This window comes from Lissotriton vulgaris, chromosome 1_1, assembly GCF_964263255.1.
Source record: "Lissotriton vulgaris chromosome 1_1, aLisVul1.2, whole genome shotgun sequence".
NCBI lineage: Eukaryota > Metazoa > Chordata > Amphibia > Caudata > Salamandridae > Lissotriton > Lissotriton vulgaris.
This window is the reverse complement of record NC_141685.1, coordinates 1,483,018,979-1,483,046,867: the sequence shown is the minus strand read 5'-3', so window position 1 is coordinate 1,483,046,867 and position 27,889 is coordinate 1,483,018,979. Positions and strand designations below refer to the sequence as shown.

The 27,889-nt window shown below is 43.8% G+C and overlaps 1 protein-coding gene across 1 annotated transcript in view; it reads right to left on the bottom strand.

Moving 5' to 3' along the window:
* The window catches only part of FBXL13 (F-box and leucine rich repeat protein 13), a 1,406,730-nt gene that overhangs the window by 1,035,737 nt on the left and 343,104 nt on the right, over nt 1-27,889 (bottom strand). The window contains exon 9 of the mRNA XM_086967348.1: nt 19,827-19,962. Coding sequence (XP_086823474.1) covers nt 19,827-19,962 — 136 coding nt within the window. The remainder of the gene's footprint in view (nt 1-19,826; nt 19,963-27,889) is intronic.

The following is a 27,889-nucleotide window of genomic DNA, read 5'->3' as shown; positions in this document are numbered from 1 at the left end:
ATGCTGATTTCAACCTAGAGGGACTCCGCTTCATTGCACGCAAAACGCAAGGTATGGGGCCCCTTCTTCCTAAATAACGCATATCAAGTCCTTTAAAGGTTGACATTAGATCATAAGCCTTTTGCTTTTAATTGACAGGATTCAAGACTTTTATCCTCGATCTCCTCCCTCTAAGGGGCGCCAGACGGTGCACATAGAGGTAGGCTTAAATCTTGATTCCCCCATTCTTCTTTGATGCATATTCAATTATATGAAACAACATTTTGTGCTTTATTCATTTTAGAACTAAACCTTTGTGTCATCGCCCCCTGTCCATTGAACAGTGCTTGGGAGCCTGATAACCACAGGTACCCTTCTCATTCAAAACTCTATGAGTTCAATCGCTTCACATTTAGTCGTGGCTTTCAAAACTGTTTTCCATTTTTTATTTTTTTCACACAGACTATTTACAAAGCCCTGATGAGGGTTCGAATACGTTCTGCTCGAACCTGAAACGCGTCGGCATTTCGCAAGAGTACAGTAATACATTAATTGTATCTATGCTAATGGACATTGTGCAAGCTCTTGCCCCCTTTTTCACTTCGCTTTGGTGGTTTCAAAACAGGCATTCATATTTAACCATGAATTTCTAAATGTGTTAATATTCCCTCTGTGTTCTTATGTATCTCATCAATTGTCATTGTGTATAATTATTGTTTGTATTTGTATAACCATTGTGTTGATTGTGTGGGTTCTTCCCCTTTTTCTGCTTTTGAAAAAAACATTTTGCCAAAAATTTCAAAAAATAGTAGTAATTGGTATAAATAAATGTACCTCCACATGTGCAATTCAGTTACACGTGCCTTTTTCGAATAATTGTGTACTATTTTGAGGTGTGGGCATCTTCTCTTTTTTCCTTCATTAGATTATGGTCCAGCCCCTCCTCAGTCCCAATCAGGACCTAACTCCTTCTTTCCGCCAATATAGAGCGGGTAGCTACCCGCGAGAGTTCAGGGACATCAAAAATATTTCCCGTAATTGGGTGAAGGGCTGCGTGTCCTTCGAGTAGTATGGCAGAAAAAGACACCCTGTCGTTCAGCGAAAGCCACATTGCATCACTCATAGCTACGTCACCATTCGCTTCGATAACACTAAGTTCTAATGCGAAGCAACAAAACGAATCCGAGAAATTGGTAAGACTGTGCAAAAAGCACGTCAGAACTGAGCTCCACGGTCACTTCCTCCTTCGACACCTAAAAGGAGGCACTATACCTTGGGGGCTCCAGGTTAAAAATATACCCGTCATTTTCACTGAGGACGAAGAGTATAAGAAAGGATTCAGTTTCATAAATACGAAGTGCAGTAGGGACCTTATGGTCCACACCATAGAGACCGCACAACGTCTATGCCTCAAAGAGGTTGAGGAGATCGAGGAACTAACTAAGGCCATTGCCGAAAACCCAGCTATTGCAGACGCTAAAGCGTTACTTGATAAAATTGAGAAAGACATACAAGTGTTCAGAGATATCACCATTAACAATAAAACCACCAAATACGAACGTGACACAAAGACGTTCAAAATCGAACAGGTTTATCCTTTCCTTAAAGAGGACTACTATTCCCTTGTTGATTCACGTCGGGCGCTGTACGACTACCAGGGCAGATCACGCAATAGATTCACCACCTTTTCAGACACCTCTTCATCAGGATCTGACACAGACAATAGAGGTAACAACTCTAGGAAACAGGTAGCTTTTTTAGACAGGGGCCAGCCTCAAAAAACCAGGTTCAAGCCAGCATGGGAAATGCGAACCAGAAACAGGGTCTACAAGTCATAGAGAAGCCAGACGTGATTGTGAATCTATCAGACAGAGTCCTCACAAAACACGAGGAGTCCGTACTCAACTTGGGATTAAAATTTGTCCCCAGCCAGAGGACGGATTTCACGAAATTAAAGATTGAGACCCTTGAATTTTGTAGGAAGTTGAGACTCCGAGCCTTCTTCTTTCACCAACCCACACCAGTTGATAAAGAAACAACTGGCCTGAGGAATAAATCGAGTTTTGTTCCACATCAAAACATCCCCAAACAGGTTCTGGCGTTCGAACAGGTACTATTAGCATCCATTAATCAAATGGAGAGAGCCAAAAAATATGTACCACAGAACATCAGCCCGCACCAACGTACAGCTATTCAGAGCCTTAAAGAAGATTCTTCTTTAATCATTAAACAGGCTGACAAGGGGGGAGCAGTCGTCCTGTGGCCAAGGGACCAATACATTGGTGAAGGGATGAAACATGTTAATAACACCACATGGTACCGAAAATTACAAGAAGACCCAACGAAATATATACAAGGTCTCATTTCACAGACACTGACTGAGGGCCATGAACAAGGCTTTTTAGGACCCAAAGAATTTGATTTCTTGACAAAAAAGTTCCCACGCATTCCGATCTTATATCTTCTCCCGAAGATCCATAAGAGTCTAGCTGACCCTCCGGGGAGGCCCATAGTATCTGGCGTCGACTCCTGTCTAGAACCTATTTCAAAATACGTTGATTTTTTCTTGAAGCCTTTTATTAAGGACGTCAAGTCATATCTGCGAGACACTACCGATTTTCTGAGTAAGGTAGAAGGTACTCCCTTTGATCCTTGCACTCAAGTAATGGTAACAATGGACGTTACGTCCTTATATACACAGATCCCTCAAGAAGAGGCTCTTGAAGTCATCGAGCTGTACCTTGAGAAGCGAGAGCGTCCCCATCGGGTGCCCACAAAATTCATCTTGAAATTGGCAGAAATTGCCCTTAAGAAGAATTATTTTGTATTTAATGACCAATTCTTCATGCAAGTGAAGGGCACTGCCATGGGGTGTCCTTATGCCCCAGAAATGGCAGTGCTCTACATGGCACAATACGAGATGAAGTTTGTCGATAACAACAATCCATTCAGTGACAACATCATCCATTGGTGGCGTTACATTGACGACGTCTGGCTCCTGTGGCAGGGGAGCCAGACCGAGCTCAATAGTTTCCACGAATGGATCAACTCGAGGCACAGCGACATAAAATTTTCCATGGAAGCAAACAAAACTAAAATGACCTTCCTGGACATTGAAGTCACATGCTCGGATGGGCTCCTGAAAGCTTCCCTCTACAGGAAGACGACGGACAAAAATACCATTCTGCATCACAGCAGCCACCACCCGAGAAATCTAAAGGCCAATCTCCCTTATGGGCAATTACTGCGGATCCGCAGAAATTGCACGGAGATCAGTGACTTCGATCACCATGCTGAAATCTTTTGTGGGGAAATGACACACAGAGGATACCCTAAGAAGCTACTTAGGCATTCGTACAAGCGAGCTCGTTGTACACCGAGAGAATGCCTCCTGCAAATAAAAGAAAAAAAAGAGTTGGACCGGTTGGTATGCGTGACCACGTTTGGTCCAGACACGCATAAAATGAGACAGACAATTCTCAAAAACTGGCACCTCCTTGATGGCTTAGAATGCCCCTTCCCCCGGCCCATTTTTGCCTATAAAAAAAACAAAAGCATTGGACAACAAATTGTCAGAGCAGATGTGTCATTGCCGAAATCCAAACAAGATATTTTATCCTGTTGGAATTTGAAACCAATTGACGGCCACCATAGATGTGGTAACTGTGTGGCATGCTCTAGTACGATTGAGGGCAACGAGTTCGAACACCGTGGGATCAAATGGAAGCATTCAGGTTTCTCTAATTGTAAAACCAAAAACGTTATATACGTCATCCAGTGTCCTTGCCCCAAGATTTACATCGGGAAAACAAACCAGCAAGTTAATTTTCGCATCAGTCAGCACAGGTCCAGGATTAGAAAGAAAGTGCTTACGGCACCCATGGTTGAACATTTTATCGATAATTCTCATTCAGAATTGAATTTTAAGTGGTCAGTACTATTTACACTTGGTACAACACAGCGCCCGGCAGACATCGACAAGATGTTGCTCCAGAAGGAAGCATACCTGATCCTCAAGTTCAATAGCACCCTTACAGGGCTTAACAGTATGTCTGAACTATCAAGAATTTAGCTGGTTTTTCCCTACAATGACCTAGCTTTGATTAGCTCTTTTTGCGCCCCCCCCTGCCTTGCATTTGTCTCCTTTGTATTCATAAGGTGGATTTCTATGCAGCCCATGAGCCCCACATAATGGCTCCCCTTTGCCTTCCGTGTTCTATTTTTCATACCATACATGAGTGCAAATATCAATCTATTTCCATTCGGCGCGCCCTCGAATTTTTCAAAATCGGGACTACATATCCCATAATGCAATGGGACGCTGGTCGTCCCTTCTTCTAGTTGTCCAAAATGGCCCCACGTAACGTTAGGCATTCTCTGAGAAGCCTTCCATTGGAACAGTGACTGTTCGAGGCCAGGTAAGAAACGCGCTCCCTTCGGGAGCCTTGATTCACGTAGCAACCCGTTTCGCTCGGGAGCTTTAATTCATGCACAAACTGACAGCTTGCAGACGCGCATTTCATCCGCGCTTTTGTTCCCTTTTCTCAGCGCGCCACGGAAACGGAGACAAAACAAAACACTCCGGTTTCTGATTCCTGGGCCACCATGATCCGTGCAGCTGACCCAGGTAGGCTTCTTTCCACCAGCCCATAACGTAGTTGTTAAATATTTGCTAAGTGCAACCAGTTTGACGCTCGCCTTCACTTTGTCCATGTAGGAGCCCCATGCTGATTTCAACCTAGAGGGACTCCGCTTCATTGCACGCAAAACGCAAGGTATGGGGCCCCTTCTTCCTAAATAACGCATATCAAGTCCTTTAAAGGTTGACATTAGATCATAAGCCTTTTGCTTTTAATTGACAGGATTCAAGACTTTTATCCTCGATCTCCTCCCTCTAAGGGGCGCCAGACGGTGCACATAGAGGTAGGCTTAAATCTTGATTCCCCCATTCTTCTTTGATGCATATTCAATTATATGAAACAACATTTTGTGCTTTATTCATTTTAGAACTAAACCTTTGTGTCATCGCCCCCTGTCCATTGAACAGTGCTTGGGAGCCTGATAACCACAGGTACCCTTCTCATTCAAAACTCTATGAGTTCAATCGCTTCACATTTAGTCGTGGCTTTCAAAACTGTTTTCCATTTTTTATTTTTTTCACACAGACTATTTACAAAGCCCTGATGAGGGTTCGAATACGTTCTGCTCGAACCTGAAACGCGTCGGCATTTCGCAAGAGTACAGTAATACATTAATTGTATCTATGCTAATGGACATTGTGCAAGCTCTTGCCCCCTTTTTCACTTCGCTTTGGTGGTTTCAAAACAGGCATTCATATTTAACCATGAATTTCTAAATGTGTTAATATTCCCTCTGTGTTCTTATGTATCTCATCAATTGTCATTGTGTATAATTATTGTTTGTATTTGTATAACCATTGTGTTGATTGTGTGGGTTCTTCCCCTTTTTCTGCTTTTGAAAAAAACATTTTGCCAAAAATTTCAAAAAATAGTAGTAATTGGTATAAATAAATGTACCTCCACATGTGCAATTCAGTTACACGTGCCTTTTTCGAATAATTGTGTACTATTTTGAGGTGTGGGCATCTTCTCTTTTTTCCTTCATTACATTAGACGTCACGTCTTTATATACGAGCATCAACCATCAAGACGGACTACGAGCCATAGAATTCTATTTAGGTTTGAGACCAATCATCATGGCTGACCATAACCGTATGTTACTTTCTATGATTTCATTCTGTTTACACCATAATTTCTTTATGTTTAACAACAGATACTACCAGCAAGTCAGGGGTGTAGCCATGGGGGCCTGTTTCTCTCCCAGTTATGCCTGTCTCCACATGGGCTACTGGGAGAGACAGGTCCTCTTTGGCGAACACTCCGACATTGTTAGGCGGTCTATTACACGATGGTATCGTTATATAGACGATGTGTTCCTAGTCTGGAAGGGCACTCGTCTAGAAGCTGAGCAATTTGTTGACATGTTAAACTGCAATGATTACAACTTGAAGTTTACCTCGACAATCAGTAGAGACCAGGTACATTTTTTAGACATGACAGTTTCACCAGGAGGAGACAAACTTGAAACCAGGTTGTACCGAAAGCCAACGGCGGGAAATACAATACTCCATGCCAGCAGTCATCATCCTGCTCATCTCATACGCAGTATCCCGTATGGCGAGATGCTGCGTATTAGACGATTAAGCAGTACTGAAGCTCAATGCCATCTAGCTCAGCAAGCCAGTAGGTCTAGATTTTTGGCAAGAGGGTACAAGGCTGCAGTGGTTGATAAGGCCATAACTAAGGCAAATGCCCTGTCACGTAGTGAAGCCTTGCAACGCAAGGTCTCGGTTGCGCCTACTACTTCCCAGGATCAAAAAGTGAGATTGATCTGGGCTTACAATAGGCAGCATGGGGCGCTTGGCAAAATCATCTCTAAACACTGGGGCTTGATTAAATGTGATCCCGTTATAGGTGACAAAATTCCAACTACGCCTTCAATCACCTATAGGAGAGCATACTCCATGCAAAATGCCTTAGTTAAATCCAGCCCAGAGGTTTCGTCACGAAAGAATTGGCTGGATAAGAGCAAAGGCTTCAGGAAGTGCTCTTCCTGCAAGGCATGCCAGCATGGGCTAAACAAAACTGAATATGCAGTACCATTTACCCCCAGTGCGCGCAAGATCAAAAAACAACTGACTTGCAAGAGTGAATATGTGGTTTATGTGCTGGAGTGTCCGTGTGCCCTGCGGTATGTGGGGAGTACCAAGCTGCAGGTGCACAAGAGGATACTCCAGCACATAAGGGCCATTAACACCAACGACCCGGCATACCCGGTGGCCCGCCATTTCAAAGAGCACCACAACAATGATATCACCCTTCTACGTTACTATGCTGTAGACTGTGTGGGCCCTTTAAGAAGAGGAGGTGACAGGGATGGTGCCCTTAGAAAATTGGAGACTAGGTACATACTGGAAATGGACAGTCGAGCCCCGGGGGGATTAAATTCCACAGAAGATTTTTACACTTGTCTCTGAATTACCAACAGAAGTGTTACCTGAGGTTCTGTCCCATCCAGTATCAATTCATCCACCTAGATTTTCTGTCAAGTTATCCAACTGGAAGTGGTTAGTTGATAATTTTTATCCATTGACCAGTACATGTCTACTTCTGCGGATGGTTTCAGTGTGCAGTGCAGCCTAGGCTTAGGCTGCATGAAGATGTATCAAATGCTAAGCACAACATCGATAATGATAAAGCATGATTGCATAGAAAACAAGAAGATCCATAGATAAAAAACTTTATAAAAATCTAAAAAAAATGCACACAAAAACTTTTTTCTTCACTTTTCACTTTTATGTTTATTACTGGAATGGTGTTGTTCAATTGATGGTCACTTGTCTTAGTATGGAGGTATGGGAGGTGGGGTTGCGATGTTCTCCAAACCTAGTGGTTGGTCAACATCTCCTCTCCTCCCAACCCTCTAGCAGTACATAGACACATGATTGGCTTGTGCGTATAATATAATCAGGATGCTGCGATCTCGGTGTAAAGGCTTAAAATGCATTTATGCAGCTATGTTTCAAGGTCACCTGAGGTCTCATCCTGTGTAAATAGTGTATGTCTGGTGTATATATATTTATTTGCAATATGCTTGTACATTCGTGTTTTTATGCATATATTTATATATGAATAACTTATAGTCTATTTTTCTACACCTGATTTTAACATGATATTGTAAATCAAGTATATTTCTGTTATTTACAGCGATGACAATTGTTTACAAGACACTATTTGCACTTTATAGACATGTTGCACTTTGCCTATTTTGCACTGCATTTTGAATTCTTAAATTTGGATTATCCAGTGATTTTTTAAGTGTATTGCTAACAACGATAATATGGCATTTGCACTTTATTTACTGTTGTTTGCACATTGCGATATAGGCTGGAATCAGGGATTATCCCGTGATGAGCTTTGCATAGCAATGTTGTCTATGTCTATGATACAAATCATTTTACATGTGACCATGTTCCACCAATGAGTTTACACTAAAACCAGCATTAGCACTTTAAAAGTTGCCTCCTCCCTAGCATGCGTCATGTGATCAAGGCCTCTGTGAAGGCCGAAACGTCATGCTGAGGTGTGCCGTCTTCCCGACGAAATAAAATACACTGCTCACCTGCACTTGGGTCTCCTCTCTTCTTCTGCGCTGCGGTATCCAGGATTGGGCTCCAGGCGAGAGTAAGCAGGGATTGTCTCATATATATATATATATATATATATATATATATATATATATGTATATATATGTATATACATATATAATAAAGAAGTATGAATAATATCATACAGGTATATGAATACATTAGTGCTTACATATGCATCATAGATTAGGATATATAAACAGCATGTAAGTAAGCGTCTAAAAGAGCATAGTGGAGGAGGGAGAACAGAGACTCACCTTATTTAAAAAGATTTCGGAGAACAGCTCGTCCCACTGACGTATCTGCATCACTTGAAGCGTCCCAAGAGTAATGTTTGGTAAAGGTGTGTCTGCTGGACCAGGTTGCCGCTCTGCAGATCTGATGAAGAGGCGCACCAGCAAAGAGCGCAGTAGATGAGATTGCTCTTGTGGAATGCGCTCTCAGGGTTGTCTGCAAAGACCTTCCCGCCTGCTTATGACACAGACTAATCGCCGCAGACATCCAGCGAGCTATGGTTTGCTTGGATACAGAGTAACCTCGACGTAATTTTCCATATGCTACAAATAGCTGATCTGATTTACGAATTGTTGCAGTTCGTTGAAGATAGAACTTGAGACACCTCCTGATATCAAGGGAATGTTAGGCTCTTTCTGCAGCTCTTTGAGGATTTGGAAAGAAAGCCTTCAAAATTATCAGTTCATTAAGGTGAAAATCCGTAGGTACCTTAGGAATGAAGCTGGGATTGGTACGAAGCACCACTGAATTGGAAGTGAACTGTAGAAAAGGTGACTTAACCGTGAATGCTTGAATGTCGCTGACCCTACTAGCTGATGTCAGCGCCAACAGCAGAGATACCTTCCAAGAAAGGAACTTAAGATCCACTTTATGAATAGGCTCAAATGGGTGTTGCATGAGTTGTGCGAGCACCACATTCAAATGCCAGGATGGAGGTGGACGCCAAATAGGGGGAAACATTCGAAATAGTCCTTTAAAGAATTTCTGAATAACTCTAGTAGAGTAGAGAGAGTTAGAACCATCCTGATGGAACCTTGAGATAGCTGCCAAAATCACCTTCAACGTGGAATGAGATAAACCTGATTTTGCCAATTGAAGAAAGAACGGTAAGATGGTTTGGCATGAATTGGATGCAAATTGGCAGAGTGACACCAGGTGCAAAATCTTTTCCATTTGAGTTTGTATGTCTTAATCGTGGCAGGTGCTCTAGCATTGGCTAAAACTTCTTGACAGTCCGCCGGGATATCTAAGTGTGCGAACTCAAGGTGTTGAGGAGCCAAGCTGCTAATCTCAAGGATGCTGGGTCAGGGTGACAGATTTGACCCTCCTGAATGGACAGAAGGTTCGGTATTGGTGGAAACTGAATTGGATCGCACTCCGAAAGGAGGAGAAGTTCGGTGAACCAGTATTGGCGAGGCCATCTGGGAGCAATGAGGATGAGGCGACAAGGCTGTTTCTTCATCCTGCGGATGACTCTGGGTACCAACAGATTCGGCGGAAAGGCGGAGGCATATATCGGAGACCAGTTCATTGAAAGCGCATTCCCGCATGAGTCCTTGTGGGGAAGCCAGCTTGCGAAGTGGGGGCATTTGCAGTTCTGGCTTGTCGCAAACAGGTCCAGAACGGGATGGCCCCACTCCTGGAAAACTGGGTCCAACATTGGTTGATGGATCTCCCATTCGTGATTGAATATTGAAGATCTACTGAGGGAATCCGCTAGAGCATTGGAGATCCCCGGAAAATGGACAGCTGAAATGTTGATCTTGTGACTCAGTGCCCAGTTCCAGATCTCCTGGGATTGTTGAGAGAGCTGGGCCGACTTTGTACCGCTCTGTTTGTTCAAGTAATGCATGCTTGTTGTGGTGTCTGTTGGAATTAGTACTGGAGCCCCTTGGATGACTGTTCTAAAGGACTCCAAGGCCAAGAAAACGGCTCGCAGCTCTAGGAGGTTGATGTGCCACTTCTCTTGCTGCACATTCCACTTTCTGTTGACCGTCATTCCCTGAAGGTGTGCTCCCATCCTTCGAGCGAAGCATGCGTGGTGATGGTGAAACTTGGTACTTCTGCCAGAAAATGCACATCCTTCCTGCAGATTCTTCATTCGAGTCCACCAATCAATCAATCAAGACATTTGTAGAGCGCACTACTTACCCGGAGGGTCTCAAGGCGCTTGGGGGGGGGGGGGGTTCTGCTACTGCTCGAACAGCCAGGTCTTGAGCTTCTTCCTGAAGGAGAGGTGGTCTTGGGTCAGGCGCAGGTCGGTCGGGAGGGAGTTCCAGGTCTTGGCGGCCAGGTAGGAGAAGGACCTTCCTCCTGTTGTCGATCTTCGGATGCGGGGGACGGCGGCGAGGGCGTGACTGGCTGATCGGAGATGGCGCTCGGGAGCGTAGAAGTTGATGCGGTTGTTGAGGTAGCTCGGGCCTTGATCGTGTAGGGCTTTGTGTGCGTGGGTGAAGAGACGGAAGGTGATTCTTTTGTTGACGGGGAGCCAATGCAGGTTTCTCAGATGTCCGGAGATGTGGCTGTGTCGTGGGATGTCGAGGATGAGTCTGGCTGAGGTGTTCTGGATCTGCTGGAGTCTCTTCTAGAGCTTGGCGGTGGTTCCGGCGTAGAGGGCATTGCCGTAGTCCAGTCGGCTGGTGACGAGGGCCTGGGTGACCGTCTTCCTGGTCTCGGTGGGGATCCACCGGAAGATCTTCCGTAGCATGCGCAGGATGTTGAAGCACGACGAGGAGACGGCGTTGACTTGTCTGGTCATGGAGAGGGAGGAGTCCAGGATGAAGCCCAGGGTGCGTGCGTGGTCTGTCGGTTTGGGTGCGGTGCCCAGGGCGGGGGGCCACCAGGAGTCGTCCCAGGCGGAGGGCGAGGAGCCCAGGATGAGGACTTCCGTCTTGTCTGAGTTCAGTTTCAGGCGGCTGGTCGTCATCCACTCGGCTACGTTTTTCATCCCTTCGTGAAGGTCGGCTCTGGCGGCGGCGGGGTCGTTGGTCAGGGAGAGGATCAGCTGGGTGTCGTCAGCATAGGCTTCTCGCATCCGAGGAGTTATGAGAATGACGTCGTCGAACGACCCCAAAACCTGCAACCATTGGAGGTTGAGTTCTTCTTGTAAAGGTCTCATTCTGAGACGGTAGTTGGGTATCAGAGGGATGCAGGATGAAATCATCCCCAGGAAAGATTTGAACAACCAAACTGAAACGTACTCTTTTTCTTGCAATAGACGAGCTATCTTGCAGATCTTGTGTTGTCTCTCTTTTGAGACGAAAGCCTGAGTGAGTTGGCTGTCCAGCTTGGCTCTCAAGAAGGTCTTTCTTTGCGACGGAATGAGATGAGATTTCTCAAAGTTGATGGAGAGGCCCAGAGAATGGAATAGCGATAGACATCTTTGAACGTGTGCGTTTGCCCTTGCAAAAGAACTCGCCTTGATAAGGCAATCGTCCAAGTATGAGAAGATTTGAATGCCCTCTAAGCGAAGGTGTGCTGCCACCGGAGCTAGAACTTTTGTGAAAACACGGGGTGCTGACCGAAGTCCAAAGGGAAGTACTCTGAACTGAAAATCCCTGCCAGCCCAGCCAATCTGAATCGTAAGAATTTTCTGTGTCTGGGGAGGATCGGCACATGAAAATAAGCATCCTGAAGGTTGAGGGTGGACATGTGATCCCCTACCGAAAGAAGCTGGAGGATTTCTTGAAGTGTTAACATCCGGAAGGACAACTTTTTCAGGTATTTGTTGAGGGCGCACAGGTCAAGGATGGGGCACCATTCTCCGGATTTTTTCCGTATGAGGAAAAATCTTGAGTAAAAACCGGTTCCTCTTTGCAAACCAGGGACCTTTCCATCGCTCCCTTCCGTATCATCAAATTTATTTGGGTAAACAACTCCTTGATATGAGCTGGAGGTGGGCCTTTGGGAGGAGAGTTTGGAGGGATCTTGATGAATTCCAAATTGTGGCCTCTGGCCACTATATCCAGGACCCACTTGTCTGTAGTAATTGCGGACCAGTTTGAGTAGAATTGGGATCTTTTTCCCTCAACCTTTGACTGGGGGGAGGGCAGAGATGGTGGCAGGAGGCGAGTCTCATTGCTTCTTGATGGAATCTCATCCACGGTAGGAAGGCTTTCTTCTTGACTGCGTGTATGAGTTACCACGCTGTCCGTCTGTAACTGTTGCTTGTAGGGCTGGTATCTCCGATTAGTTTGAAAGGTTTGGTATGACCTCTGCTGATTGTAGCTTCCTCTGTTGGAAAAGGATCCACACCCTTTAGCACCTCGAAAGGACGACTTACGAAACTGAAGGCCACCCAAAGATCTTGCCGTCTCCATGTCCTTCTTGATAGCCTGAAGGGCCTCGTCAACATGCTGGCCAAAAAGAAACTCGCCATCAAATGGCATGTCAATTATTTTTGTTTGGACTTCTTGGTGAAATGATGTGGATTTTAGCCATCCCTGCCTTCTTAGCACTGCTGCATCCGCAAGCTACCTGAATCCTGTAGACACCACATCTACTGCTGCGTCGATCATTTCTGCAGAAGTAACTTTTCCTTCTCGCAAAATTTGCCTTGCCTCGGATTTCGCAGGTTCTGGTAGCATTTCAACGTAGGGGGAGATATCAGACCACATTTGGATGTCATATCTCCCTAATATTGCTAGAGAGTGCGCGGCACGTACAGTTGCTGCCGCCATCGTTGAGACTTTTTTCCCCGATGGAATCTAGTCGCCTGCCATCTCTATCTGGTGGAGCAGATATAGGAGAAGAGTGGTTCCAGGCCCGTCTTTGTGCCACTTGGGCGATGACCGAATCTGCTTTAGGTTGTCCTATAAGGCAAGTAGGAGAGTTGTCCAGTGCCTTATACTTCTTGTCCAACCGGGGCAAGACAGCAGGAAGAGAATTGGGTGTTGCCATAATCTTTAATCCTTCCTTCCAGATGAAATCAATGATGGAAATAGTTTTCCCTTGCCTTTGTGGTTGATCATAAAGAAAGCAATCGTCTTTCTTTGTTTCCATCGGAATCAGAAATCTCTTTGTAGCTCTCTCCATCAGGAGATGGAAACCTCTGATGTCTACTGTAGGAGAGTTAGCCGTAGCTGGATCAGAAGGTGATGGCGTCTGAATTTGGTACTCATCCCACTCCGACAGAACAGATTTGTCAACCACCTCTCCTTCCTCTCTATCCTCATCCGTGGTGTTCGCCTCCTGAGAATGGTGAGATGGTGCTGGAGAAGGTGGTCTTCGAGATCTCAAGGAAGATGCAGAGGCCTGAGGCATGGGCGTTGATGGGAGAGACCCTGCTGTCTCGAAGCAACCGTCGAAGGGATCTTTCTTCCATTCAACGCCCACCTCGGCAGGTGTTTCAATTTAAGGGTGCACAGTGCAACAGCGCTTTCATTTGTCTTCGAACAGCACGCCACAGAAGAAGGGAGGCAGAGACTCCCGAAACGCGTCTGGCGTAAGGATTCCTTGATGTGTGCTCTTCCATGTCGCCTGCTTGCATGCTGCCATTTAACAATGTGATGATGTCAGATTCTTCCTATGGCCTTCTTCAAAGGGAAGGGGTTTCCTGCAAGTGTTGGAGATATATATATATATATATATATATATATATATATATATATATATATATATATATGTGAAGAAATCCCCGCCTGTCAATGGATGACAGGCAGCAGCAGGGTGCAGACCTCGCAGCGCCACAGCAGACAGGCAAATGAAGCTCTCCAATAATCCAACTCGAGTGAGTAGCAGGTTCAAAACATTTATTAAGAGGTAACGCGTTTCACTCCACTAGGGAGCTTGATCACACAAAGGCACTCATAAAAGTGGGGATATATATACAACAAGTGGGAGGGGCTTGATTGGGGAGAAAAAACGCCCAAAAAATAAAAAAACAGGAAAGTAAATAAAGCAACAGTGTCTACATTATCCAACATGTATAGCACACATGAGAAACAGCATGTACCACATGGGAAATTACATATTAAAGATAACACAATGCAATGTGATAAGAGAACAAATCTGGGAAGTGTCAAGCAAATCAGGAGTAAAACAGCGCTGCATAATTAAAGAAGGTTGCGGTTGAGTAGCATGTAAAGTAACATGGGAAGTCACGACAAAGTGCCAAAAATTGTAATTACATGGAAACAAAAATAGCAAACCAAAGGGTCAAAAAGCGCGCTGAAAACAATTACGGCGTAGTGCCTGAGTCAAATATCTGCACATCTTGGTAATTAGAACAGAGGAAATATATCACAGAGCATACGAGTGAAAATAAGCGTGGCGTAACATAGCAAGCTGAGAGAGACATGTGAGCTCAAATAAGGGTAAAGGAGGAGAATACAAAGTGCTAAAAAGTAACGTAAAAAAGAGTAAAAAAAAGATTTGAGAGCCCAACCACAGATGTGAAAAATTAAAAGTGAGAGGAGAGGGAAAGTAACGGAACAGAAAAAGAATAAGATAGCGGCAGCACAAGAAAAATAGTAGAAAACATGGCAACAAATCCTATTCAAGTTAAAGATATAACAAGAGTCATGATTTGAAGGTTACGCCATGCTTTGCATGTGGCAAATGAGCCAGCAGTCAAACAATAAGCCTGAACTGAGCGAGAGAGAGGAAAAGACTGGAGCATGGAATAGAACTACTGAGACCAGACCGCCGAACTAGAGAAGAAGGAAGCATTATAAGAAGCTTTTCAAATCTTCAGTCAAGTTAAGACCGTTAGGGGCTTTGGTGTCGAGGGACAAAATCAGTTGGGTTTCACGCTGCCTGAGCATTTTTTTCACGGTCACCTCCCCGGCTGGGTGGAGGCACTGAACAGAGAACCGTGTATTGGAGGTCTTTAAGCTTCTTGTTGTGGACCACCCCAAAGTGTCGAGCAACTGGATAGTTGCTGTCGCTATTCACAATGGCCCTTATGTGCTGCAAAATTCTCTGATGCACTGGCAGTTTGGTGCTGCCAAAGTATTCTAGGTTGCATGTGCACTTTAGTTTGTAGACCACAAACTCTGATCTGCAAGTGAGGTGTTCCTTGATGGGAATAGGAGTGTCACAAAAAGCAGTCACATAATGGATAGCATTAGTAGCAAAATTGCAAGCACGGCAGGAGGTGCATTTAAAAAAGCCCATTTTGGTGGTTTTGTTGGGTTTAGGAGGATTTTCAGGTGCAATTCTATCGAGTGCATCGCGCATGGATGGTGCACGTCGGAAGGTAATGGTGGGAGTATCATTTAATAGTGGACCGAGGACTGGGTCAGTCAAAATTATAGGCCATTCAGTACCTATGATGCGTCTGATCTTACGCTCATGTGTGCTAAATGTAGTTATAAGCCTGACAGTGCATGGGAATCATCCTGGTTATCATTACTGCTAGTGGTACAATGTTCTCTGGGCTTGAGTAAGGTGGCCCTATCCAGTGATGAAGCTTTAGCCAAAGCTTGATCAAGTATGGCCCTTGAGTAACCCCTTTGCAGAAAACGTTGTTTAGATTCCTCAAGGCAAGTAGCAGTCGAATCAGGGTCACTGCAGACTCTGCGAATGCGAATGAATTCGCCAAAAGGGATACTGCGGATAGTATGGGCAGGATGAGAGCTTTGTGCGTGCAGGATGGAATTTCCCGCCGTACTTTTTCGATGCAGTCTGGACATGAGGGTATTGTCCCTGATGAACAGTTGTACATCCAAAAATTCAGCTTCAGTACTGCTGAGGTTAGCAGTAAATTTCAGGTTCAGGCTATTGTTGTTGCAATCTGATACAAATGAGAGGGCTTGGTCTTGAGTGCCCTTCCAGATGATACAGATGTCATCTATGTAGCGCCAGTAATGTGCGATACAAGGCGACCAGTGCGCATGTGTGACCCTGAGCTCGTGCTCCTCCCACCAACCAACATGCAAACATGAGTAGCTGGGAGAGAAACACGAGCCCATAGCCACACCGCGTAATTGCTGGTAGATGTTATTCTTGAAGCGGAAATAGTTGGAGGTCAGGCACAATTTGATCATAGCAATTAACATGGAATTGTGTTCTCTGAAACAAATGGCACGTGAGTTTAAAAAATGTTGACATGCATTCACACCATGCTGATGGTTTATAGAAGTATAAAGGGATTCGATATCAAGAATCAAAAACAAATAGTCATTGCACCACACAATATCCCCAATCTTGGTCAAAAAGTCAGTGGTATCTTTGAGGAAGGAAGGAAGATTCGCCACATGGGGCTGGAGAAAGAAATCAACGTATTTGGAGATATTTTCCGTCATACTCCCAATAGCTGATATTATGGGTCGACCTGGTGTAGGGGTAACAAGTTTGTGTACTTTGGGAAGAAAGTACAAGTGCGGAGTCACAGGATGATCCTTGGAGAGGAAGTTGCACTCATCCTTAGTTAGAAGACTCAGTCTTTTCCATGAGGTTAACTGTTTGCGTATCAGGTTTTGATTCTGGACCATCGCAAACTGTGATGAGAGGGTGTAGCAAGTGGTATCAGACAAGTGTCTTTCAGCTTCCAGGATGTAGTCCGAGGTTTTCCAGAGAACAGTGTTGCCCCCCTTGTCAGCACTTTTTATGACGACATTGTTATCGGACTGTAATTTGTTTATGAGTAGGTTGTACTGCCGGTCATTGTACTTGAGTTGCTTCCGTTGTGTCATGATGGACCTGTTGAGAGCCTTTAGTTCGATAATGACACGGTCGCTGAAAATATCCACTGCATCACGGGGCATCAGAGGAAAGAAAGTTGACTTGGGTCTGAAGGACGTAGTAGCTGACCTGTTGACATTAAACACTTGACTGACAGTGGGCGTAGTTTGTGAAGTGCCTTCAAATGCGAGGTCGTACAGGTCTTGTAAACCAGCATTGTCGTTGACTTGGAGGTTAGTTTCCATGTTAGAAGGATTAGCTACAACCCCACTTTGTTTGCGTTTGGCCTCCAATTTGAAATACTTGATGAGTTTGATTTTTCTGACAAACTTGTATAGATCGATCCTTGTTTGATTATAGGAGAATTTGTTGGGAGGGCAATAAGAGAGACCAAGGGACAGAAGCTGTTCCTCTGCCTTAGTAAGGATGGTATCAGATAGGTTAATGACGGTATTATCAACAGTACCAATTATCTGCGCCAGTTCTTGTTTGTTTTTGCCTGCGAGGTATTTCTTTTTGTGGTGCTTCCGCCTTGAGCGCCTGCGCTGGCTGGCTGATTGCCGGCTTGGATTGGAGGATTCCGGGAGCGCAGGGAGTAGCGCCGGTCCTCGTTTACAAAACCCAATTCCTCCACTACGGTGTAATTGATGTCTGGGTCTAGGGCTGCAGATGTAGAGGTACCCTCGTCTTCACTGTTTGAGGTTAAGGAGTTGATTGATATGGTGTCACTGTTATCAATTGGAACGCCAGAGCTTTGGTTGGTTGTGGCCGTTTTGCTGCTTGGTATTTTGCCACTTTTGGATAGTGCTTTGCGCTTCAAATTGTCATATTTCCTTGAGAAGGTAAAAATCCTTCCAGTGGCGTAGTCGTTCTTGTCTCTTGCAAATTTGGTTACCTTGCGCTCTATTATGCTGTCTTCCAATTTCTTAGTACGGATGTCGATCTCCGCTTTGCTTTTAGCGATGAAATCCGTTTCACCAGTGGCCTCCAACAGTGCGAGTGTTTTATCAATTTCGACTAGCAGTTTGTCGCGGTCAGATTCAGCATACTTTATTAGAATATTCACCATATTCATAGAGCTTTGCAAGCTGTTGTCTGCCCATTCCTGTAGCATCTGAGGGTCAGGATTTTCATAAGTTGGTACTGTGAGGATTCTTAAGCCCCTGGGAACCCTGTTAGCATCCCGGTATTTTTCTAAGGATTTCTTCTCCCACCATTTGGCGAGTTCACTTCTCAGTAGCTTTTCCAGACTCTTCAGCAGAGTCTTAGCATCATTGTTGGCTGTAGTTGGTGTTGCCGCATTGGTTTTAGCAATGTTAGTTGAGAGGCTTTCAAATCGTGCCTCAGCAGTTGCTTCCCTCGTTTTGAGTGCGTCACTCGATAGCATAGTAATTTGGTAAAATACACAGTCACGTTTTGTTTAAGGAGCTGAAAATACAGCCCGATCCTGCTTATGGAAATGGAGCACACTGTCTGTTACGTTTGTGACAAATCTATATATATATATATATATATATATATATATATATATATATATATATATATATATCAACGCTCCAACTTGCCCTCGCAAAAAGCAGCACCCAAAACCAGTGTTCCTTGAAAAGGCTTTAAACAGGTACAAACGTCCACTGCCACACGATGTCGGTTTCAGTTATTCCATTCTTCATCGCCTGACGCGTTTCGAAGGGGTTTCCTTATATATATATTCATTCCATCTGGTCCAAGTTCGAGGCTGCCGGGTGCTCTGGGGCGGTGCACGCGAGGCGCGGCAGGACCCGCCGCGATTAATATAAATACAGCTTTTCTCCTTCCAGAGAAGTTGGTTCCTCGTGCACTCCCGTGTGTTTTTCAAATTACACCACACTGGTTTTAAAGTCGATTGTAGGCTTTATTTTCAGCAACCAGCAACACCTAATATATATATATATATATATATATATATATATATATATCTTTGGATACAAAATTATCAGGAAGAACCATCTAAAGGATTATGCACTAAAGCACAAACAGGAAAAAAGAATCTGAAGATGGCTACCAAGAACAACAAGTACAACAACCAATAGGGCACCGTCTCACATCACACAGGGGAAGTACCTGGCACCAAATGGTGGTCGACAATGCACAAAACAGAGAAAAAAATTAGAAAACAAATACTATTCCGGACCCAAACACTAGATGGTGGAATGATGCCCAGCATGTGTATCCAGAAAACTCTTCAAGCTGCAAAACAACTCCTTCTGGTAAGTAACCATTTCGTTACTGTGCATCCTAAATATTGCACTAAATATACCCAAAAGGTTAGGCTCTGAAAAGGGAGTAAGGCAAAAGAAAAAAAGCCTGATTCAAATAGGCTAAAGCAATTGACCGTCTAATTATCTTAAAACTGTACTGCTCTGCGCTGTTCAGTGAAAATTATAATTATATTAGAAAATGTAAAGAATGCTAAGTGCCCATAGACAAAGGATGCGTAGACATGTCTAAGGATCATACAACATTTAAAATCCTTATATTTAAGAATGGATACACAGCATTCTCTCACCAACAGAACAACATCTACTTCTTGAAAAATATCTATGAATACGCTATGAATTTTGTTAAATGATAAAAGAAAATGAATACTTGAGTATCATCAATAAACTGTAGAAGGCTTGTGCATATAGATATCATGCTTAATTCATTTTATTTTGGGGAGCATAACAGATCACTGCATTTTCACATCAACATCAACATTTCTAATTTAGAAAATACATTCTTGTGTTTTCATTATTAGTAATGTATATTTACACAAACAAATGGAATAATGGCAAAATATCTGCCACAACAAATGCAGAAAATTCTCTTGTGAATAATAATGAATACATGTTTCCAAATACTTTTCATATTATTTTAACCTACAATATTAAATAAAGAGGAATCCATAAAAAAGGAGAAGAATATAATTGAAAAGAAGCCATTTGATAAGTAGGGAACTTACTAATGCTTTTGAAGCTTGACCAACGTAAAACAGAACAGCCTCGAAGATTCAAACGAACTACGTAGGGACGGCATTTTTGCAATAAATTTACTACGATTTTATCATTGATCTTGTGCCTTGCAGCTGTAAAGTCAATCTAGAAATATAAACATAATTAAAGAAAATTCTCAGACAATTTCAAGTATATATTTCACAATTAGGCATTCACACAATTAAATAGGGTAAACTCGTTTATAAGCCTATGCTAAACTGTCAACAATGAACCATGCCCATCAACATACCTCTATAATAAAGTGATAGTGTACTCTGAATCACCTACATAATACAAGCTTCATCTATGGAATGCTGCCAAAACAGTTCTGCTTATTTTTTATATAGTTCATCTTACATACATGTTGTATCATAACCAGAATAGGATTGGGCTGCTAGGGGACTAGAGTCCCAAACTACTATTGGTTCGTATTTAAGCCTTCTTATATTTTCCCTTGCAGAGGGAGCACTAAAGGAAGGAGATTGATCAAAAGAAGTGTAAACCACAACAGATTGAATATAGTGGTGAACAGTAAAAAACATTGTGCTCCTTGGAGGTTTTCTCGTTGATATTGAAAGACATAGTTATAATGGACTCTTAAAGAGGCTTCATTCAAAATATTGCAATTTTAAACACAAGGATTATCGAATCAAGGTTTTGCGTCTGAGCGTGTACACCTTCCTGAATTGGATAACAGACTTGATAGGTATTTGCTTAGGGAACATGATTTGCTCATCATCTGTGTTATAGGTGGGGTTGTAATGTTCTCCTGAAAGGGTGTTCAATGTTTTTTTTTTTTAAACCTTTATTGTACAGTTCAATAAAATTACACGCACGGGTCAACAACCGCAGGGGCCGGGCGCGACACAAAAATAAGACCCACTATATTATCAAATGACACAGCTCAACCGACAACCCTGAGGTCCGGCAGCGAATCAGGATAAACATTGTATTGAACTCACAACATGTTACAGGATAAGACGAAGGTTTCATTTTATGTTTAACCCCCCCCCCCCCCCCAATCTAAAGAGCAAGGAAAAAGAAACAGACGTAGTAGTAGTAAAAGTAGTAAAAGTATGTTTATTAGACCATTGGTCTCCAAACAGAATACATGTTACAATAAATAGTTTAAAAACATGTATAAAAAATTCCGCAAATACTTTAAAAGAGACAAATTTTCATACAGCACTACACCCCATATTGTAAACAGCAATACAGTGAAGCTTTAACTTAGGGATAGCGTTCCACCCTAGACACAATTTTCTAGAGCGTGACCTACTAGTACTTTATGCCAATTTCTATCCAACTATATTTGGATCCAACAGAGTCCTTTTTACCGCCTTCATATATTTTGCCATGGCGATTGCTATATCAAGATTTGGCATGTCGGTAAGTAGGTTAATTGCTAAGAGGTGCTCAGTTATACCATATTTTAAAAACAAGGGTCGCAAAAACAGTTTCCGCTGTGACACCCATTTTTGACAGTCTAGTAAGATATGTAGATTATCACATTTGGTACCTAATCCACAGCGGCATTTACCATCCGGTTGTACCAATTCTGCTTTTCTGTTTCTCAGAGAAACCCAACAGTTAATCCCTATTCTCCATCGGAGCACCTCAACTCTTAATCCAGCATTAGGTAGTGTATCCAAATAGGGATACCATGTATCATTCTCCCAGCTATTTATCATATAATGGACTTACACTTTCTTTTTCAAATATATCATATCATTTTGCCTGGATATTTCTCTTCCTGCTGTTATAAGCTCCTCATTTGAGGCTTCAACCGACAGTGTCACCTGGTCAAATTTTACATTTAAGTTTTTACACAGTGCACACAATTTCATTCTGATCCTGCTGGCCCAATTTAATTCACTGTGCAAGATCTCCTCTTTACACCATTGTGACACTTTTGTGACTTCCTCGGATCCCAATCTTTTCCAAAATCTTAAAAGGGCCACTTGTACCTGTATGTTCCATGAGGTCACACCTAATTCCAAGCGGATTGCCTGAATCATGGAGGAGCCGGGTAGTGACATCAACGGTTTTACACATTTCCCCTCCTCAATGTCCCAATTATTCTTCCCGCTCAAATATAGAACTTCGGCTCCATACTGCACTTTTGGGGGTATCATTGCCTTATAGGCTTTCAGTAATGGTCTATGTGACATATCCCCATAAACTTGGCTAAATTTCCTTAGCCCGCATCCTGATGTATGGGCTTTGGCAGTCTGGGCTACTAAATGGATATCCCATTTTAAAGACATTTCAAACCAAATACCGAGGTATCTGTATTCGTTCACACTTTCTAGTTTAGTAGTTCCCAGATACCAATTAAAATTCAGGGTTTTGTTCCCAAAACATAGAATTTTAGTTTTATCCATATTTACCGTCAGGCGTTTAGCCAAGCAATATTTATTGAAGGCAGCTAGCTTCCTTTGCAATCCGATTTCTGTTTGGTCAAAGATTACCAAATCATCGGCGTACAGCAGACAGGACAGATGTTTCCCATGCATTTTGGGGCTAGCACTTCTACTCACTTCTAGAATAGATGGGAGATCAGCCAGGTATATTGCAAATAATAAGGGGACTAACACACATCCCTGTCTTAGGCCATTCTTAATCAATATTTTAGGAGTCAAGGCTCCGTCTACATCTTTAATGACTTGCGCCCAGTTATGTTTATGTAACTCCTGGATAATTTTCAAGAGCCCCTCGGGGATAATAAGTTTTCTTAGGGACTCCCACAGGCAATTCCTGTCTACAAAGTTGAATGCTGCGCGGAAGTCTACGAAACAGCAGCATAACTTCCCCTGCTTTTCCACAGACTTCCTCGCAACCGCCCACAATGCGAAGCAGTGATCGATCGTGGAGTGCCCCTTCTTGAAGCCTCCTTGCTCCACTGCACGAATGACCACCGCTCCGCCCAGTCATTCAAACTGCCCAAAATTATTTTGGAGAATACCTTTTCCCCGACATCCAGCAAATTAATGAGTCTATAATTTTTGGGCGCTTTTCTATCGCCCTTCTTGTGGATCTGTCTGATTACTGCTCCCCTCCACTTTTCGGGGATCATGCCTGACTCCAATATAGCCAGAAACATGTAAGAGAAAAATTGCGCCCACCAATCCTGCTGGGATTTTATAATAATTGCTGGCAGGTTATCAGGACCTGCAGCACGGGTTAGGTTTAAACTTCTTATAATTGAATATACCTTTTCTGTTGTAAACAAAGGTTTTAAATCTACTACCGCCTCCGTCCAAGGACCAACATCCCCACCTTCTTCAGCGTATGTTCCATATACCTCACCTAGATATTCTTCCCAAGCGGCTTCCTTTACTACACAGGGCATAGCCCCGTTAGCCTGTCCAGATGCTTCCTTTATCAGATTCCAAAACTTACGCAAGTTTTTAGATTCAATAATTTCCAGCAAGTTAGCCCAGCATTTCTCTTTGAATACCCTCTTCAGGTTTCTAACTAACATTTTATAATCCTTCCTCATGTCACTTAGATTTTTATGCCTTATTGGATCATATTTTTTCCTCAGGGTTCTTTCTTCTCTTCTTATTTTTCTTTTCTTGTTAAGACACTCCTCATTGAACCAACTTGGCTGTTTACCTTGCTTTGATTGTTTAGTAGTGGTATATGAGTTCCTGCTTTTTAGGTCTACCTTAAGGCACTGCGCCATTTCTTTTATCTTTTTCTCGAACCACGGCACTTTCTTAGTCCTTGCGTCTTCCAAACCCACTTTATGTTGGAATCCTGCCAACTTTTCCATATACGGCTCGGTTAATCTTGTTGTCAGCCGTTTAGGGTACTCTACTTGTTGAGGGAGCACCAGTTCTCTAGAGCTTGGGGGTCCCCATGCTAATGAAAATTGCAAAATATTGTGGTCACTACCGTCACAAGGGGTTATCTGAAACCCCTTGATAAGGTCAAAATTCCACGCTTGCATAAATACGTAATCGATCGGACAAAGTTGGGAACCAAACTTAAAGGTCTGTTTTGCCGGACAGTCTGTTTCCCATCTGCCGTTTAAGCAAAACAGTCCTTTTTGCCCCAAAAGTTTGCCCAACTTCATGTCTTGTTTGGAGATTATACAATTTGGAAACGATGCTGGAGGTATGTTATTTGAGCTCAAGAGATCTTTAAACCATTGATCATTTCTCAAGGGGTTCAATTTATGATTGAAATCCCCCATTAAGATTATTGCATAGTTTCCAAAATTTCACACAGTATATCCAGGTCATGTTCAAAACATCGCATTTCACTCTCATAGTCTTCATTTGATTCCCATTGCATATAAACATTTACAATTATCATGTGATCATACAACCCTTCCGAGCCCAGCAACGATACATCACTAACCAGTAACCATTTGCAAGTCGCATTTACAGTCGTGACCCTTTTTGCTATCTTAGTCGAGACAAGCGTCATAATGCCCCCAGCAGGACGACCAAATGTTTTCCTTCTTGCTGGATTATGTAGTTGTACAAAACCTTCAAAAACGGGGGTATTTCCGCATAGCCAGGTTTCCTGCAGCCCTACTATTTCAGCATCTCGGGCTAGGGTCTTTATACTTTTTACCTTTAACTCCCCTCCTAGCCCATTTATATTCCAGGATAACAGGTTCATGCTATGCAACACCCCTCCTCCCTAATCGACATCGCTGAGACGGTCATCTATGAAATTTTGCCCAAATTGGGCGCCTGGCCGGCTGTACTTAAAGAGGCTTCATTCAAAATATTGCAATTTTAAAAGGATTATCGAATCAAGGTTTTGCGTCTGAGTGTGTACACCTTCCTGAATTGGATAACAGACTTGATAGGTATTTGCTTAGGGAACATGATTTGCTCATCATCTGTGTTATAGGTGGGGTTGTAATGTTCTCCTGAAAGGGTGTTCCATTTTTTTTTTTTAAACCTTTATTGTACAGTTCAATAAAATTACACGCACAGGCCAACAACCGCAGGGGCCGGGCGCGACACAAAAATAAGACCCACTATATTATCAAATGACACAGCTCTTCAGCCGGCAACCCTGAGGTCCGGCAGCGAATCAGGATAAACATTGTATTGAACTCACAACATGTTACAGAATAAGACGAAGGTTTCATTTTATGTTTAACCCCCCCGCCCCCCAATCTAAAGAGCAAGGAAAAAGAAACAGACGTATCTGGTGCCATACATTCAAACACTATGATAAAGTGAGCAGGTACAAAAATAGAATAATCACAGATCAATTTAAAGGGAACGACCAAGACGCCTGAGCTAGCAACCACAAAACAGGTTGTGCGACAAAGCAATCTATAACCCAACGCAGTCGCCCGCACCCAGACCCCGCCCACCCATTGACGCCAGGATAGAAAAAGAAGTACGGTCACCAGACACTGGAATACATACGAGATCAGGATAATACCACAACGTTATGAAAGAGAGAGCGAAAGGAAAGTGTGAGATAATGAAACCATAAAGACTAACTAACTAACAAAACTATAGACCCATCCCCCCACCCTGCACCCCTGCATGTGGCTTTCGCCTAACCCCAACTTCGCCCGACTAACTAAACTATAAAAAGTAAAAGAAGGAGAAAGGAGGAGGAGAATGCCATACAAACTCCCGGACACCTTTCCCCCCGCCTGAAACGAACAACCCCTGTCCGAAGATCACCAAGTACTGAAAAATATTATAGACAGAGCCAGACAGGGGAGACGTTGAACACCGCCCAACCTCCCGCAAGCATTACGTTAGCGAGTCCCCAGTCCTCTAAAGCCCCGAAATCAGACCCAGACCAACAGTCTCATCCTTGACCCCTCCGATCTTTCATGCGGACTCTGTCCGGTAACACCATCACCGCCCCAGGAGAGTCAAAGTTCGTAGGAAGTTCAATTAAGATTAATATGAGACCAATCAAACACATTGAGTCTCTGCAAGCATCCGCCACCGGTAAGATCTCTCTCACCGTCATGCAGTCCAGATATCCTTTCCTCCGTAGATGTAAAAGAACCACAAGGGCGGGAAGGGACAGTAGTGACTTTCGGTTTTTGCTAGTCGTAGTCTCAAGGAGTGAAGAACCAGGTAGCTCCACAATAATCGGCTGCGATGGTGAATGCAGCGATACCCCCAGAGAAACAATTCCGCAAGTATTCTGCAAACAGGTCAATGGCATCAAAACTTTATCGCACACGGGGTCTCCATCCTCCTTTACTACGGGCATCGTGGGAGAATCAGTTAGTTGAGAGTCATGCAATAGAATAGAGCCCAGACTGGGTCGCTCAGTTTCGATGTCACCAGCGATCATTTAATGGACAATGGTCTCTAAGTGCCCCGATGGGGGCCATTACGGTCTTCAAGGACGGCTCACAGATCGCCCGTTCCGCCTCCATTCGCTCGGTTCCAAGCATGGGCGGGTTCCTCAGAGAGCCGGGTCTCTCCGGGAGAGGAGGCAAGCGCGGAGCGGACGGCAGCGGAGGGTGCATTATCGGTCAGCAGTAAAGCACTGTGAGCGAGGGCCCCGGCCCAGCACACCCGGGATGTGGCAACTGGGTCGCCGGGGACGGGGACTCCCTCCCACAGCCACAGACGAAGCCTATCACCACTCCGTCGGTATAAAACAGACCAGACACTCGCCACCAAAAACAGGGCAGGATAACCTCCACTGTAAGAGACCGGACCCTATCTGAGTCCCACGGCCGATGTTATTCAACTGCAACCCAGCTGGGCAAGTACTCGAGGCCCCGGCTTAGAAGCTGGATTAGGCCGATATCTTAAACACGACACAACTCCGTCAATCTGGGCGATAAAGTTCTCGGGACCGCACCGTCAGATTCAGCAACAGTTCCTCCACACGGGGGTTGGGCATAAAATCAGGATATCTGGCAGGATCATCAAGCAGCAGGCGGGGGTCGACAGAGCCGGGAGCCTATGCGGCCATCTTGATTGCTGAGTAGCTCCTCCTCCGGGTGTTCCATTTTTAATGGTTTTGCAAACCACTCATAATAATCCAATGGGACAAGAAAACAGAATAGAACATATTACAATCTATGCAGTTTGCACTGTTATCCGGTGGATGAGGTCCACTTCACCTCCACCCCTCCCAAGGCTTACATTCACACTGCAAATCAAGACCTAATATTGCAAAGCTCTCCCATTTGAATTAGGTTCTTTTTGCAGATACTGAGACCATGAATTACATTTCTGAAGCTGTGGAGGAGGCATAGTTTTACCTTATAGTAGAGAAGTGTGGCTCAATGGTTAGAGCGGCAGACCCTGATGCAGTAGTCTGGCCGGGACCAGGGTTCAATTCCTGCCTCGACGGGTCTCGGGCTCAATTTCCCCGGACCTGAAAATTCTCGCCTCGGTGCCTATTCTGATCATGAGCCCCACTCTGCACCTCTGGGCAATAGCTTGCATAATCTCTGCAACGGCCCCAACAACGCTAAGGATGCATGACTTCACCTTGGGGGTGCCCAGGAGTGGGCAACTCTCAGGGAAAGATCAGGAAGGGTTCCTTGACGGTATTCGTACAAGCGCCGAGATGCCTCTGGGTAGTCGTGCGCTATATAAGTGCGTAATTATCCTTATCCTTTATAGGTTTGTCCAGTTATTACAATGTATATGATCACATTCTAGGTGTGATGTAAGAGCCTCCTTTATACAGTCAATTGAAATGATAAAGTTACTTACCTTCACTTAAATTCTTTCTGGTGGATACACTGTCTACGTAGAGATTCCTAACCTGTTGAAATCCGCCAGGTGCCAGACTGGACGAGGAAGATGGTCAAAAATACATTAATAAATCATCAAACTATAAAATATGGGAGAAACTCGACAGAAACCACTTTGATTTTGATCATGCCTCCATCGATTAGACCTTACGTTTCACCACAACTCTCTCCTCCCATTTAATTATACAACAATGCCCTCAGTCTTATACTTCTATTTCATTCTGTATCCTGTCGCTCCCTCTCCCCCTTCCTCTACTTTTCCTTCCTTATATTATAGTTTTATTTTTCTGGTTTCAAGAATACTTA